The sequence below is a fragment of the Myxocyprinus asiaticus genome, chromosome 2 (genome assembly GCF_019703515.2).
Source record: "Myxocyprinus asiaticus isolate MX2 ecotype Aquarium Trade chromosome 2, UBuf_Myxa_2, whole genome shotgun sequence".
NCBI classification, from domain to species: domain Eukaryota; kingdom Metazoa; phylum Chordata; class Actinopteri; order Cypriniformes; family Catostomidae; genus Myxocyprinus; species Myxocyprinus asiaticus.
Window position 1 is genome coordinate 41,669,249 of NC_059345.1, and position 18,148 is coordinate 41,687,396.

Here is an 18,148-nt window from a genome sequence, read left to right on the forward strand (position 1 = left end):
ATAAATCTTTGATTAAAAAAAAAACATATTTACATGCCATAAAATTAGTGGACATGCTGTAGTTAAAAGTTGGGAAAAATCTTCGAACGTTTGCCAGTGGACTTTTTTAATTGTATGATTAAATGGGCAGATTCAGTTTATATTAAGCTTTATTGAGAAGATGAACTGAGTACATTGCCATTGCATTATAAGACTGTGGAGGTGAGGGCATGGTCGAGCATTTGTCTGGAAAGAGAATAAGCGGTAAGGGTTCTCACCTGAAATGAATGGTTGCTAATTGCTTGTTTTTGTGTTAACAGTGAGAGACAGAGGAAATAAAAGAGGCCAGACCTCAGAGTGTGGGGATAGCGTGAGACAGACACCGAAGCTGTTTGTGTGTTGGCCGCTGCCGTCTGTTTGAAGCTTCACCATCATGCTTGACGCGGATGCATTTTGTTTTTGTTTATTAATAAAAGTGACATACCTGAGTTGGAATCGCTGCCTCCCGCTCCCTCATTCCATTGAACTCGTTACACTGGTGCTGAAACATGGGAGAAGAGGAAGAAGGATACCCTGCCATGGAGTCATCGCCGCTGGAGGAATTTTTCAGGTCCCTTGCCAGCATCCACCAGGCCCAACACTAGGCCCTCGTGGACCTAGGCGTGGAGCAGCAGCAGGGTTTTGAGGCGCTCCTTCGGTCCCAGGAGGATGACCAGCGGGTGCTGCGGAGCTTAGTACCCCAGGAGGGGGCGACCGATGCCCGCTTTCTGGCGGCAGTGAACCCTCACGTGCTGCTCACGAAGATGGGGCCTCAAGATGATCTGGAGGCCTACCACGTGCTCTTTGAGCACACAGCCAAAGCCCTGAGATGGCCACAGGAGCAATGTAGGATATGCGAAGCACTGCTGGGGAGGCGTGCCCTGGGCCGTCTACGTCTGCTCCGCGTCAGGCTGATGCCGGGGAAGGGGAGGTATCATCCTCCCCCGCCCTTAGGGAATTCCCGGTAGAGGATTTCCCTCTAGAGAAGTCACGAGCTGAAAACCTGAAGCACATGTTTGACCAAGTGATAGTGATTGATGGTCAACTTCTGCAGCCAAGCATCACACTCACATATCCATATTTTGCAATTATAAAAGATCAGTTGTATAGAGTGACACAGGACAATGTGACAAAAGAAAATACAACCCAATTGTTGGAATCAAAGAGCCATCGGGAAATGTTATTCCAGGCAGCTCATCATAATTCGATGGCAGGTCACTTGGGACAGGGGAAAACACTAAGCCATCTCATAGCCCATTTCTATTGGCCGGGCATTCACGGGAATGTTTGCCGGTGGTGTGCAGCATGCCGTTAATGTCAGCTGGTGAATCCGCCAGCCGCTCCAAAAGCACCACTATACCTCCTCCCGTTGATTGAGGTCCCCTTCGAACGAATTGGCATGGACCTCATCGGGCCATTGGAACGGACAGAATGCGAGCATCACTTTGCGTTAGTCCTGGTGGATTACGCAACGTGATGTCCGGAAGCAGTGCCTCTGCGCAACATCTCAGCATGTAGTGTTGCAGAGGTATTCTTCAGAATTATCTCCCGAGTGGGGATTCCGAAAGAAATCCTCACTGATCAGGGCACTGCTTTTATGTCACGTACACTACTCGAGCTGTATGAATTACTGGGGTTTAAATAGATTTGGACAAGCGTGTACCATCCACAAACGGCTTGGTCAAACAATTTAATCGGACCTTAAAAAATATGATTTGTAAGTTCGTGCATGAAGATGCTCGGAACTGGGATAAGTGGCTTGAACCCCTGTTATTTGCAGTGCGAGAGGTCCTGCAAGCCTCCACAGGGTTTTCCCCGTTCTAATTGTTATATGGGCATAAGCCCTGTGGCGTGCTATATGTCATGAAGGAAAATTGGGAGGAGGGACCTTCATGGAGTAAAAATGAAATTCAATACGTTCTTGACCTGAGAGCAAAACTCCACACACTGGATGACTGTCACAGGAGAATTTGCTATACACGCAAGAATGTCAGTCCCAGCTGTATAACAGGGGAGCTCGGCTACGGGAGTTTGCACAGGGAGATAATGTACTTGTATTGCTGCCCACATCCAGCTCGAAAATACTCGTGAAATGGCAAGGTCCCTTTGAGGTCACATGGCGAGTTGGGGAAGTTGACTATGAAATAGTGTGTACAGATAGGGCAGAGCACGTCATATTTAAAACCTCAACCTCCTAAAACCATGGAGAAAGGCGGTCCCCATATTCTTGGCGATGGTAGTTCCGGAAAGGGAGGAGCTTGGACCGGAGGTGAATCTAATAGCCAATCAGTTACCCCGGTTCCTTGTGGAGACCACCTCTTGCCATCACAATGAATGGAGGTGGCCAGGTTGCAAAAGTATTTTTCTGACATGTTCTCGCCTCTCCCCGGCCGCACTATTCTCATCGAGACAACCCCCAGGTAGTGGTACATAGTCGTCCCTACCACCTACCCAAACTCAAGAAACAGGTAGTATGGGAATGAATGAATGAACGTTACATTTATATAGCGCTTTTCTGACACTACACTGAAAGCACTTTACACAGTGAACAGGGGACTCTCCTCAACAACCACCAGTGTGCAGCATCCACCTGGATGATGCGACGGCAGCCATAGTGCGCCAGTACGCTCACCACACACCAGCTATTGGTGGAGAGGAGAGAGTGGAGTGATAGAGCCAAATAATGGATGGGGATTATTAGGAAGCCATGATTGATAAGGGCCAATGGGGGGAATTTGGGATTTTTAATGACCACGGAGAGTCTGGACCTCCGTTTAACGTCTCATCTGAAGGACGGAATAATTAAAGGCCATGCTTGATATTGGGGTAATAGAAGAATCCCACAGTGATTGGGCTAGCCCGGTGGTTCTGGTACCTAAGAGCGATGGCTCATTCTGTGTAGATTATAGGAAAGTCAACACAGTGTTGAAATTTGATGTGTATCCAATGACTCGTATTGAACTGCTTGATTGGTTTGGTGCAGCTCGCTTTTATTTGACTCTGGATTTGACCAAAGGGTATTGGCAGGTCCCCCTTAATGCCGATATCCCTTGAAAAAACGGCCTTCTCCACATCATTTGGTTTACACCAATTTGTGACCCTTCCGTTCGGTTTGTTTGGGCCCCAGCTACGTTTCAGCATCTTATGGACAGGGTCCTCAGACCACATGCTGTGTATGCCGCTGCCTATTTGGATGACATCATTATTTACAATAATGATTGGCAGTGGCACATGCAGCATCTGGGGGCCGTTCTGAGGTCACTATGATGAGCGGGGCTCACAGCAAATCCGAAGAAGTGTGCAATTGGGCGGGTGGAGGTATGGTATCTGGGGTTCCACTTGGATCACGGTCAAATGCAGACCCAAATTGACAAAACCACAGTGATTACGACCTGCCCGAGACCCAAGACCAAAAAGGAGGTGAGACAGTTCCTGGGGCTGGCTGGCTATTATCGAAGGTTTGTGCCTAATTATTCGGACGTCACCAGCCCACTGACTGATCTCACTACAACGGGAGCTCCAGACCCGGTCCAGTGGATGGAGCCGTGTCAACAAGCATTAACGCAGGTAAAAGCTGCACTTTGTGGCGGGCCGCTTCTGCATTCCCCTGATTTCTCTCTCCCTATTGTTTTGCAGATGGACGCATCGAACAGGGGGCTGGGTGCTGTAATGTCCCTGGTGGTGGAGGGGGAGGAGTGCCCGGTGCTGTACATTAGTCGTAAGCTCTCTATGAGTGAGACTAAGTAGAGTACCATAGAGGAGGAGTGCTTGGCCATCAAGTGGGAAGTCCTCACTCTCCGCTATTATTTGTTGGGATGAGCCTTCACCCTCTGTTCAGACCATGCCCCACTCCAGTGGCTCCACCGCATGAAGGATGCCAACGCCCGGATCACCCGGTGGTATCTGGCACACCAGCCGTTTAAGTTCGAGGTGGTCCACAGGCTGGGGATGCAGATGGCTGTCACAGACTTCCTCTCCAGAAGGGGGGTGGGGAGTGGGCAGTCTGGACGGTTCCCCGGCCTGAGTCAGGCGGTGGGGGTATGTGGAGGTGAGGGTATGGTCGAGCATTCATCTAGAGAGTAAGCGATAAAGGTTATCACCTGAAATGAATTGTTGGTAATTGCTTGTTTCTGTGTTCGCAGTGAGAGATCTCAGAGTATGGGATGAGAGTGAGACAGACACCGAAGCTGTTTGTGTGTTTGTTGCTGCAGGCCGTTTGAAGCTTCACCGTCATGCTTGATGAGCACACATTTGTTTTTGTTTATTAATAAAAGTGACATACCTGAGTTGGTATGCTGTTGGAATCGCTGTCTCCCGCTTCCTCATTCCATTGAACACATTACAAAGACACTAGCCTATACATACAGTACATATATAAAAAAAACTGAATGCTAAAGTTTAATTTGCTGAAGTTTAAAATCTCATAACTATTATTTTCTCTGGCTGCTATTTGATCACATACTGGTCTTCTCTTCTGACACTGATTTAGCTGACAGTGAGTGAGCGTTTTCTGTCAATGCTAAGAGATACGGCAGCTTGCCTATATCTCTCCCACACCTGGCTTACCACTTGCGGGTCAAGTCTCCATTCTCTGTACAGTAAATCTGCTCCCGTGTTTATTATGCCCAGAACATGTGTCGCGTGTAATGAATAATTATGCACTGCTCCACACAATATGTTTCTGTGCTAGGATATGCAGTTGAGTCGAGCGTGTACCTTCTGGACATTTATATATGCCAATTTTAGTCTCAAAAAACATTAGTATTTTAGGAACTGAAAAAAACAGATACTGCATTAATTGCGTTTTAATGTGTTAAAACAGTCAACTATTAACCATAGAAATTAGCGTGTTAAATTTCCTAGCCCTAGTCCAAAGTAATCTTAGATATGTACACATTCGGGTGCACGAAGATAGATAAACATTGTTGACGTTAATTGCTGCTAAGTAATTTATTATATCATTAAGTCATTAGGTGAATCAGTTCAAAATGTGAATATATCAAACAGAGAATGTTGAAGGTCATGCTCTGGGGACAGGAAAGTAGTTGTGCAGATGTAGTGAATTTGTCTTGTGGAGTGGAAAGTGAAGCTTGTATGCACAGGTATAAAGAGTGGTGAGGTCAAGAGAGGTTTGACTTGTGACTGGCTGCTCTCACTCTGACAGCTGGCTGCAGAGAGAGAGAAGCTGGGTCAGACCTTTTCCTCTGCTGAGAGGTCCGATGCAAGGATCTGACAAATGACTCTGGGTGGATTCTGGACAGCTGGCTGATGGTAAGGGTAAGGTATTATTCATGAGGACTCCAAAGGAAGCTTTTTGAATGGACTTTCACAGTGGAACGCCATTTCATGTGAGTCAAGAGGTGCACCTGTCCCCTGAGAGCATGTGGGCTTTGGAAAAAAACGGGATCTGTTGAGGAGATTGAATGTATGTTTCAAGTGTCAATGTTCTCCATGGCTTCTCTATCAGTGTTGAAGTGAGTACTTTTCTTAGAATAAGCTTTTGGAAAGGCAGTGCTAAGGAGCTTGTGCTGCTCTAGAACTGGTTAATCCAGACACTTTTTCTTATTAGCAGGTTTGAGAGACAGGGTTAGTCTTGCTCGTTACAACATACAACATTACACTGTTTTACTTAGAGGTTAGGAATGTGGCAGAACTGAAACAACCAGTGTTCCTGTAAGGCTGCGCTTAGAGGTCGCAACCCCATGCTATTATATTAGCAAAGTGCATACAGGAGTGATGAACCGACAAAGCAGGGAGTTCACTGACCCGCTTTGCAGTCGTCAGAGCCAATAGCAAAGCTGCCTTTAACAAAAAGCGCTTTAATTCTACACTTTCAATTGGCTCAAAGGGAGAGTGAGAAAGCAAATTCAGGACCACGAACAGATCCCATGACAGACTAGCAGATCCACAGATCCACCCCCGCATTTATCATTCCCAGAATGTGCGTCGCCCGTAATGAGAGAAAGCTGAGAGAAAGCTTGCCAAGCTGTGAACGCATGCCCCCTTGTCTGTTTATGTATGCCACTGTTGTCACGTTGTCCAATCTGACTAGGATATGGTGGCCTTAAAGGAACTGTACAAAGTGCTTCAGTGCTAAAAACACTAAGTAACTCCAGAAAGTTTATGTGCATGTTTTGTAGTGACGTGGGCCAAACCCCATTCCCTATTCTGCCTTCACACACACCGCATCTCAAACTGTGAGTGACACATCTGTCATCACCACTTTCCTCAGAGAGACTAGGAATAAATTGAGAGAGTGCGTTCTGAGGCGTGAGCATTTTGAACTATTTTCTGAGGTGTTTATTCAGGTTCCCCAAATTCAGAATGGGATGTAATTTTTGTGCAAACTGTCCTCCTCTCTCTTTTCTGACCCCGTGGGTGGAGAGGGGAAATACAGACTGGGAGGCTGGTTTGGGTTCTAAACCCAGATTGCCCACCTCTGAGATGGGTTGTGAACATTGAATACACCATCTAAGGGGCTTGCGAAGTGAACTTCCAGGGAAGGCAGGTTTCGAAAGCCTCTCCATCCTTCTTTCTTAAATCAGACTGATGTCACATTGTGGATACTGTAATCCCAAAAAGGGCTTTTGGTTCCACTGGGGCATCCAGGAAGTCTATCTTCTCCCTCTCTGACAGGCCAGACAGACCCAGCCAAAAAGCCAGTTCACCCACCATGGCAAGACCCATGCTGCGGTCAAAGCTCTGGACTGCCCCTCTTGTAGTGCACAAGTTGAGATCCTCAGTGACACAGATCTCTGCCCACAACGAGGCCCCCACATCAATCTGCCTCCCCATCTCCTCCATCACCTCAGCTTGATAAGCCAGGAAGAGCGAGGGGGCATTAAGAGCCCTTACGGCTGAGGCTGAAGATCTGTAGATCTTTTGATAAATGGAGGCTGAAAATCTCAGTCCGTCTCGGCAATGAAGGGGGAGGTGATTTGAATCAGAATCAGAATCAGAATGAGCTTTATTGCCAAGTATGCTTACACATACAAGGAATTTGTCTTGGTGACAGGAGCTTCCAGTACACAACAATACAAAAACAGCAACAAGACTTTTAAAAAATAATTAAAATTGAATAAAAAATAGATAAATATTGAAAAGAAAAAAGTATATATACAATACACAATAGACAATATATATATATATATATATATATATATACACACACACACATACATACATACATACATATATATATATATATATATATATATATATGTGTATGTATATATATATATATATATATATATATATATATATGTATATATACATACACACACACACACACACACATAAATACACATACACATACATATACATATACATATATACACATATATTAATATACATACATACATACACACACACACACACACATACGTAGTGCAAATCTAAATACAAATCGGTTATGTACAGTGCAAGGGAATGTAAGGCAGAAGAGGTAGGATGTGTTGGATAATATAAAAAGACTACGCTGTGTATTGCACATTAATTATTGCTCAAAGGGGCAGTTTTAACTGTTCATGAGATGGATAGCCTGAGGGAAAAAACTGTTCCTGTGCCTGACGGTTCTGGTGCTCAGTGCTCTGAAGCGCCGGCCAGAAGGCAACAGTTCAAAAAGGTAGTGGGCAGGGTGAGTGGGGTCCAGAGTGATTTTTCCAGCCTTTTTCCTCAATCTGGAAGTGTATAGTTCTTGAAGGGGGGGGGGGGGGGCAGGGGGCAGCCAATAATCCTCTCAGCAGTCCGAACTGTCCTTTGTAGTCTTCTGATGTCTGATTTCGTAGCTGAACCAAACCAGACAGTTATTCACAGATCTTCACAGATCTTAAGTGCAGGTTGAGTAGCAGGAGGGGGGAGGAGGGGGGTTGCAGGAGGTGTTGGTGTTTGTGTGAAGTGAAGGTCAGAGTGGGTGTGGGGTGTGAGATTGGGCCATTCAGATCTACAGTATAACACATTCAGGTCGTCAGCCAGTTGTTGGTCCACCACAGGGTTGGGGGTAGGAGTCCTGTAATTCGGAAGTTGTTTCATGCAACTCCACACTGATGCAGGGTCGTTGGCTGAAAACTTGTTTTTCAGCTTCTCAGAGTATCTTCTTTTAGAGGTTGAAAAGTCCTTGTTTGTGCGGGTAAGGAGATGTAGTTCATCCGTTTTGTTAGGAAGAGAGCAGAGATTCGCTAGATGAATGCTCGGCAGCGTTGTTCGAAAGCCCCGCCGACGGAGCTTGACCAGCGCACTGGCTCGTCTCCCTCGCCTGCGTCTCATAGCACGTTTAAACAACACAGCCGCGCCTCCGACTAAAATGTCAAACAAAACGTCAGAATATTCAAAATCCGGGAAAAGATTGACTGGTATATGTTGTCGAATGTTCAGCAATTCATCTCTGGTAAAACTGACTGGAAAAAGATTAATAAACACAGGACAAACAAACAAAAACAACGAAACAATAGAAGCGCTCCACACCGAGGTGGCCATCCGCGGCGCCATCATGATGTACAAACTACGACACAGCAGAGGGAGGGCTGCACACACCTAAATCCTCCATATCATGTACGTCCAGCCTTTGATAGGCACCCTGTGCAAAAATGGTTTGTCCCAAAAATGTTGCATCTCCACAATACACGCAGGCACAGCAGGGATAAACTACTTGACCGGGGTAGCACAGGACGGCAGTAAATTACCATTGTACAGATCTCTCTCTAACCCTGGCCCGCCTGCTGTGACACAAAGTCAATGGAGAGCTTGGCCGCCGCCCGTCTTCACATTTAAATAAAATCCAGCTCTCCCTGGACAGGAGTGCCCAACGTACGCATGGGCGGGAGGGATCCTTCGATGGGCCACTCGAAGAGCTTGCAGTCACCATAATAGAGACCTGAACTTAAAATCCACCAAACAAGTTCACCACGACATGGTAGAAGCACTGATATAAATATAGAACTGGATAAACTGCCTGCAGGAGGTGAAGCCACCGGAAGTGTTCGAGCGGCCATCTTGATATGCCCAAACTCTCATATATTATCACTGACTAACAGGCAAAAACACCCCCGTTTAAGCATCTCTGACCTGCGGATACGACAGTTGCATTTCGCCCTCTAGTGACTGTCATGTTTAATGTTTAATTTGCTTGTTACAGATCATATTCATTACGAGGGAGAAGATATACACGGATCACGATGTCAGAGCATTCACCTGCCCCGGTGTTCAGCCTATCAGTGCAGCACAACGATCACCAAAGGAAGCAGGAAAGCTGTCCACAAGTTGTTATGCAAGTAGGAAAAGCTGAAATATCTGCTTGTTTAGGGTGACAGCACGTCCTTAAAAAGTCAGAGCGGGATTTCTAAATCGCCTTAAATGCCCGGGATTTGCTTGTTTTCATACTGAAGTGCTCTCTGTAGTCATCCATGGATACATGTCATAAATACGTGTTCGTTGGCCATTTAAACCTAGCATATCAGTTTAATTTTAACCAGCTTTGCTTTGCTTGTCTCTCTCAGTCTCAGCACCTGCTGTGTGTGTGACAGAGGGAGAGAGTGCGTGCTCCTGTTCAAGTGACTGCAAAAACAAGGCACTTTTTGATGAAAACATAAAACAAGTAACTCTGAACAAACACTTTGATTATCAGAATAAATAAGTCCGAAAATGTCTGTTTGTATCTTACCTCAGTTTCAGATAACTTGTTTACATTCAGCTGATCTGTTCATTGATGAAGTTTGTTAGATGTGGACACTGTTTGATACAGATATACTGTACATGACTCGCTCAGGCTTTCAAGAAACAGGAAAAATTCCCGACTTTAAATAAATAATTACATGTGTAGGATGTTTGCGTTGTAGGGATGTACATGCAGATTTCAGATATAATATCTGTGATTGAATGACTAATGTTTACTCACTGAAATGAGGTGATTTCCTGTGAAGTCAATAGGGACATTGGAATGTTTGGGCATAGCAATATGGCGGTGCAGTGGCTTAACTGATATGACGTCATGAGCAATCCAGTTATATATATATATATATAATATATATATCAGTGGGTAGAAGCTTTACCACCCCAATTTCAACCATTACAGTATCCCTATTTGTTTACTGATGTAACACTACATTTTATAGTCTTTACAGTTCATTAAAGTCTCCTTTTTGTTACTCAAATGAGACACTGGCAGACTGACAGAATCACTCAACCATGGCAAACCTTCAGTCCTAGTATGTAGGGACTACAAAGTTACATAATAGTAAGGCACAAACAAGAAAATTTAAATACAATTTTGCAGAATGGCTGCGTTATTCAGTCCAAATTTAGGGCGAATTCCAAACGGCGTTTTTGCGCCCTTGAAGGGCACTGCGGGAAGGGGACACCACACGAAGGGGTGTTTCAAACGAAAGTGAGCAACTCAAGCCCTCCATGGAGGGCCCTTCCACAAGGCCGTTAGCGAAGGGTACATGCGATGGTCACTTCGAGGAAGTAATTTTACCGTTTATGATCATGATCGAGCAAGCGCTATAGCCCTTTTATAACAGCTACTTCTCCTCTTCCGCAGTTTACATTCGTCCTCAAACATAAGTTAGTAGACAGCCATAAGCAGAAAGATACTCCAAAAACAGGGTCCATTTTTTAATGTAGGATAGTCTTAACCCTGTGGTTTATTATTATTTATTTATTCATGTATTTTATATACATATATGTACATATTATTATTATTATTATTATTATTATTATTATTATAATTATAATTATTATTATATTAAAATAGCAACAGTAAGAAATTTTAAATAATACACAAAATGTAATGTTTGGAGAACAAAAACTATTAAAAAGGTATATTTATTTGCAGTAAATTAACAGCAATAAATAAGAGATTCCTGTTGTCAGAACAACTGCGCTGCGTCGTCATGGTAACGTTTCAAACGATAATAAGGTGGAAGTGACGTATGTCTTACATTACTCCCTTCATCAAGCGTGTTCCAAACGGCCGCACATGAGACGCGAGTGCCCTGCTCCCTTCAGAGTTCCCACTTAAAGGGCTCAGCCCTTCGGAGGGAGTAGGGCATAGGGATGCTAACTTCCGTTTGGAATTCGCCCTTTGTCAGTACCCGACTGCGCTACAGTATATATTGATGAGTAAACTTACTTCGATGTGCTCACTTTAAAAGCACATTTCTGATATGGACTATAATTCGCAGTAGTTGTAGTACATGTTATTTTTATGTTCATTGTAACATAATCTAACTATGTTAGTTGTAGTTTATTTTATTTCAGTCAGATAAAGGCGCATTTCTGCCCCCTGCAGTAAGTGTAAATGCAGATCAGTAGATGAGCAGTCTGATCAGAGAGTGTCAGAACAGAAGGGAAATCTCCACACATCTAACATACCAAAGCAAACTTTTCATTTCAGTTGCGTATTCTGTCTGGCAGGTGTAAAGTTATTGAATAAATTGTCATTTTTTAACTTGCATCTATGTTGAGCAATACCTGTACCTGTGTTTGATATAATGGAAAGTGATTTTCTAGTACCAAATTAGCAATTTAGCACGATTACTCAAGGATAAGGTGTTGGAGTGGTGGCTGCTGGAAATGGGCCCTGTCTAGATTTATAAACTCAGCAAAAAAAGAAACGTCCCTTTCAGTCGTTAAGACACTAACAGCTTACAGACGAAAGGCAATTAAGGTCACAGTTATAAAAACTTGGGACACTTAAGAGACCTTTCTACTGACTCTGAAAAACACCAAAAGAAAGATGTCCAGGGTCCCTGCTCATCTGCGTGAATGTGCCTTAGGCATGCTGCATGGAGTCATGAGGACTGCAGATGTGGCCAGTGCAATAAATTGTAATGTCCATACTGTGAGACGCCTAAGACAGCGCTACAGAGAGACAGGAAGGACAGCTGATCGTCCTCGCAGTGGCAGACCACATGTAACAACACCCGCACAGATTTGGTACATCCAAATATCACACCTGCGGGACAGGTACAGGATGGCAACAACAACTGCCCGAGTTACACCAGGAATGTACAATCCCTCCATCAGTGCTCAGGCTGTCCGCAATAGACTGAAAGAGGCTGGACTGAGGGCTTGTAGGCCTGTTGTAAGGCAGGTCCTTACCAGACATCACCGGCAACAACGTGCCTATGGGCACAAACCCACCATCACTGGACCAGACAGGACTGACAAAAAGTGCTCTTCACTGACGAGTCGCGGTTTTGTTTCACCAGGGGTGATGGTCAGACTCGCGTTTATCATTGAAGGAATGAGTGTTACATCGAGGCCTGTACTCTGGAGCGGGATCGATTTGGAGGTGGTGGGTCCGTCATGGTCTGGGGCGGTGTGTCACAGCATCATCGGACTGAGCTTGTTGTCACTGCAGGCAATCTCAACGCTGTGCGTTACAGGGAAGACATCCTCCTCCCTCATGTGGTACCCTTCCTGCAGGCTCGTCCTAACATGACCCCCCAGCATGACAATGCCTCCAGCCATACTGCTCGTTCTGTGTGTGATTTCCTGCAAGACAGGAATGTCAGTGTTCTGCCATGGCCAGCGAAGAGCCCGGATCCCAATCCCATTGAGCACGTCTGGGACCTGTTGGATCGGAGGGTGAGGGCTAGGGCCATTTCCCCCAGAAATGTCCGGGAACTTGCAAGTGCCTTGGTGGAAGAGTGAGGTAACATCTCACAGCTAGAACTGGCAAATCTGGTGCAGTCCATGAGGACAAGATGCACTGCAGTACTTAATGCAGCTGGTGGCCTCATCAGATACTGACTGATACTTTTGAGACACTGACCGTGTTAAGACATTCTCTTTGGAACACCCTTTAATCAATGGAATGCTGGAATAACATGGATCATCAGGTTTTGCACATACTTTTTGAGCCCATTGCCAGGTCTAGTGCATGTTGTCATTAAAGCAAAAGGGGACATTTAGATGTGTGCAAAGTGAAAAAATTCAGAAAATTACCAGAATTAAAGCTCAATGTGAATGCAGCTTAGTGGTCTCAGACTTTTGAACCCCACTGTGCGTGTATGTATAATACCCAGTCCCAGTCGCTAGGTCAGCTACAGCTCTTTCTATGTGTCTCAAAAACATCCACAGGGAGGCGCCATTGGATCTTCTAATGACATTAATTGCTCACGAAAACTTTTTTTTTATTTTTTTTGATCTTTAAAGCCAGTAGTTGGTTATTTAGTGTAAAATAAAATAAAAAAAGCTTTGCAAGCATCTGTATTTATATCTTATTGACAGAGATGTCCTGAAAGTGCAACATGGTCCTTCCTCGTTTTTATGGATTAAAATGAAATTTCCTTCAGGTTTTTAGCTTAAGACAATTGACAGAATGTATACTACTATTGTTATTGCACTGGAGAAAATATTGAAGAGAGATAATCAAGTTCTCAAAATATACAGGCTTCAGTCTCTGAGCTCTGTTCAGGGCACAAGGAAATGTTTAAATGCATACATGTATGGATATGTAATATCTGTAAAACAGAAAAATTACATGTTATTTTTTATTATTATTATTTTTTTATTTGCTGATGAGGGGGAATGGCAGGACCCCTTATAATCCAGTCCTCCACACACTCCATAATACAATTTTCTTTCTGTAATGTGAAAACAGATTACATTGCATTGCAAACTCTTCTCTCTTCAGTTTCAAATGCTATCAGACCTCCTTAATGTCAAGGTTTTAAACAACAAATTCCTCTTTATGAATTCTCTTAAATTAAATCTTTCAACTTTTCATTGTCTGGTGTGAAATGATTTGACCTTAAGTGCAATAGTAACATGTCTAAAAGCTATATAAAATACCTTTGGTATATCTTTGCGTATGGGTATGATTGATTTCCTGCGGCATTATGTTTGCGAGCTATAATCCATTATAAGGTAATAGGCACAAATAAATCTCCCCATAATTGAGATCAATCCCTCATAGCTATAGAACAAGTTTTTTTTTTTTTTTTTTTACCTCGGTCTGAGCTTGCTGCTAAAATGCTGAAGATTCGTCAGAGGAGTCTAGAGACTTAAGTCATTCCAGATAGTGTATATGTGAGGAGGGTGAGATTGAGATTAAGGGTGGGGGAGTATATGGAGATGATCCAAGGAGGAATAAAAAGTTCTCCCTGCTCTCCAACCATCTCTTGCTCTCATAGCAGGTCCCTATTAGATTTATGTCAAATGCACACTCCCTTAATTTATGTTGTACGGATAATGCATCTGTGGTCTTGAGCAACCTCCCTTCTTGTTCCATCACTTGATGTTTCTTTAATTATATGTCAAAGGCCATAAAATTAGAATGAGATTCTCGATACCACTGTTTTTTTTTTTTTTTTCTTTCTCTCATGTTCAACTTTATATAAAAAATAAATAAAAAAATGATGATGCAGATATTGCAAATGCAAATACAAACTCAAAACATATTTAATCATTTCCATACACTCTGGTACATATTAACACCTTTCTTTGTCACTGTTGTTTGTCATTCCAAAAAATCATTTAGGGCACTTACTGTTAAAGTACAAATCTGAAAACTTACATCTTTACACACAACTTCGCATGTCCTTTCTCATCACCAACAAGACAAAAACTCTTCACATCAATGCATGTAAACAATCAGATATTCAGCACCTGTTTGTATGATGTCATTCTAATTTACTTCAGCATGGATGTTGGTCTGTTCGACCTGTTGCCAAACAGAAGAAATTACACAGAGAATGTTTATATAAATACTGTGTGAAGGAATACCACATGTTAAAATTAGACATACATATTCACATATCCATCATCAGCTCTTTTCCAACCCATCAACATGTCCTCTTACAGCCATGCTGAACACATTCAGTAAGTAGCAGCAAAAAGCAACTTGAGGATGCTGACAGAAAATACAATTCTCTTCAGGATACTACTGAATTGCTAAGTGCTACAGTAAATACTGGAATAATGTCCAGTAGGCAGGCCTTGGCTTCAAAGTCACAACTTTCCTTCATTGACATGTTTGTCAGACATTAAAAACCCTTAAAAAAAACGTGCATGTTCTTAATTTTTGCTTTATTGCACAAATACCAGCATCATTATGCATTTACAAAATGCATAATGATAAGTATGGAATATATATATATATATATATATATATATATATATATATATATATATATATATATATATATATATATATATATTTTTTTTTTTTTTTTTTTTTGATAAACACAACGGACACACAACCTTGAGGCCTGAAATCTCAAAAACAGGCCTGACTGTTGCAACTGCTCTTTAATGTAATTTTAGCTAACTGGCATAATCTATTAAACAGTGTTGTTAAAAAAATACCTATTTGTTCCAAGTGTAATGAAACACTATTCTTTCGGTAAAAAGTCATCCAATTCAAGTCATTATTTTACCGTGATTAAAACAAGACTACAATACACCATTTTCTGAGATGTGCTACCGATGACCATTTTTAACCTCACACATCAAGGTTCGAACTGCCATGACACTTATCTATTAAACTCCTTTGTTGGAGGAACATTAGTCATAAAATAATTTTTGGAATAGAAAATTATAAATTCAATCTTCAGCAAATGCTACACTGTTGGCCCTGTATAAAGGAATGTGCATTTTTACTGGTACAGCTAATGTGGTGTGACCTTAAACCAAGCCAACTCTTTAGTATCGTATTTAAGAAATTTCAGGCATGCTGATATAATGTAGAAGCTTTAGTTTTAGCTTGTTCTTGAGTTAGCGAGACTAATGCATGCATCTTTGTTGGCGGACATAAATACTCAATATTTGCTGCACTACGTTGACAGAGCAGCTGAAACGGTAAAACTCAGTTCTTAAAAATGTCCTATCAAGAATGAAAGAAAATCTACAGGTAATTTTTACGTTGCCATTTTTATTCTGTTGTCCATTGTATCTCCAACATTCAGATGTTCCTGTTCAGTGTTAGTGCTTTTGACCATATGCCTTCTGGGATGCTGCTTTGAATGTATAACTGCTGTTCCATTATCACAAGTTCAGTCTCTTTGAAATAAAAATAAAATTGAGCATATACAGTACTATTCCATGCCACAACTTAAAATGGTCCTTCTGGATTTCTCTGTCTTTTGTCCTCTGTTTTTATTTCCCAACACTTTCTGCAAATCACAGCAGAGACAAAGTCTGTCCATTCTGGTCACTTCCTATCTGGTCACCACGACAAAGGCCATAGCTTCTTGTCTGGATTCCAAGGCCATCAAGAAGACGACTCATTTCTCAGCTGAGCTCAAAGCCAGCAGAGCATTCAATAGCATAGAGTAACTTGTTCCTCATTTGCTGAGGGTCACAGAACTCGGGCAGCTTGAGAAGGTTCATGCAAGTGCTAGCCGTAGGGAGACGCTCCAGGTCAGTACCTCCATTATGGATGCAGAAGGCTGGGTACAGCTCCTAAACACAAAGAGAAAGCTGAATGTACCTATTTAAACATGACAAATGTCTTATGAGCAGCAATGACTCTACAAGGTAAAACACATATGAAGAAAAGAAACATGCCTTTTAGGGCTGTCAACAGTGCTGAGAAACAAAAATTTTACTTACATTTTTACTAATTCGAATTATATTTAAATTGTAAGGGCATTATTTCAATTAAGGGGGTAAAAAGCTGTAAGAAATCAATGATCACCAGGTTTTTAAATCAACAGTCTCCAAAGTCCACTACAGGGCACAACGCATAAATATAATACAAACAGCAATGGCATAAATTATTGCAAAGAAAACACCTGGCTGTTAACCAAAGTGTTTCCCATTTTGAACTAAAATGCATACAATTATTCAATCAAAAGTTTAAGCCAGTTTATACCCATACATTTAATCAATAGTTCTATGCAAACTTAGTGTTGCACGGTATATTGCTGCCATACAAAAAATCTAAACTAGCCACAAACTTGCCACAAATTTGCCACTTGTTATTTTCACATGCAAATGAGCTTTTGATTCACCACAAATGTTTGCCAGAAATTTGCAGCTCCTCGCCGGTAGAGGTAAACCTTTGGCAACAATGGACGATTTGCCGCAAATGTGCCACAAAGCTCATTTACATGTGAAAATTATCAGTGGAAAGTTTGCGGCAAACTCTCGATTTTCGTAAGGGTTAACTACTGTGGTACTCAAGCTTCAAAATTCCGACAGTACCACAGTGTTTTCATTAATTACAGTTGTTTGTACAGTAGTAATATTCCGAGATAGTAGTGGTATTCAGTTAAAATCTGTTGTGAAGTGTCATTTGTTTGCCTCTAACTCCCCACAATAACGGCATGTATCTGAGCACAGTGCTGCAAACGGGAATGTTCAAACAGGACGCTAGATGGAGTGGAACAGAACGCAAGAATCTTGAGATGCACTTTTGAAATTGAACTCCTTTCATGACACAGCATTTTAAAAGGCACTGCTTATGCTGCGAGAGGTTGATAAGAGAGCAAGACGCAATGGCCGAAGACCTCATCATCTTCAGCACTTTGCACACATCTAAAATTGAATTCACAATTTTTGCATTCTAATGTGCATTTTTTATCTTAAATTCGACGAATACTTGAATTTCGAAGTTTAATATGACTGCCTTAATGTCTTTGGAGGAGACAGATTTTAGCCATTCTAGATTTCTACAAGCTGAGCTGTTGAATTAGCCACACCCCCTCTTTCCAAAACCCCACACTCCAAAGATACCAAATGAGCTTTTGGGTGCTTCTCAATCAGAAGGCTGCAACCTCGTTAAGCTGGACATCTCGGCTGCCACGTTATCAAGCACCGTCGAAGGTCGTCTCAATTGTGAGGACACTTGGAAGGCAGCCTCGTTTCACAGACTTCGTCTGCCATATTTTGGAGGATGCATCAAATGCATTCTTCATGGCCTTCAATCACCCACAGTCCCTTGCACGTCGCAAATTATAAAAAAATGCGGAAAAGAGTTGTGTGACCGTGGAGGTGGAAACCTTTATAACGCAGTTATGCACACTTTTTTTTCTTCAAGTTTTTATTTGCATTTGCAGCCATGACAATATGTAAAACAAAAATAAAAAGGGTAAGTAGTTGAGACCATACAACAAATTAAAAGAAACAAAACACACACAAAAAAAGAAATAAATAAAAGGGCATTTACATGAATTTGAAAAGC

At 42.4% G+C, this 18,148-nt stretch overlaps 1 protein-coding gene across 1 annotated transcript in view; it reads right to left on the reverse strand.

The window, feature by feature from the left end:
• Positions 1 to 14,400: 14,400 nt before the first annotated feature.
• Positions 14,401 to 18,148, reverse strand: part of LOC127451633 (ubiquitin-protein ligase E3C-like) — a 44,870-nt gene continuing 41,122 nt past the window's right edge. Inside the window, exon 24 of the mRNA XM_051716472.1 lies at positions 14,401 to 16,425. Coding sequence (XP_051572432.1) covers positions 16,255 to 16,425 — 171 coding nt within the window. The 3' untranslated portion in view covers positions 14,401 to 16,254. The remainder of the gene's footprint in view (positions 16,426 to 18,148) is intronic.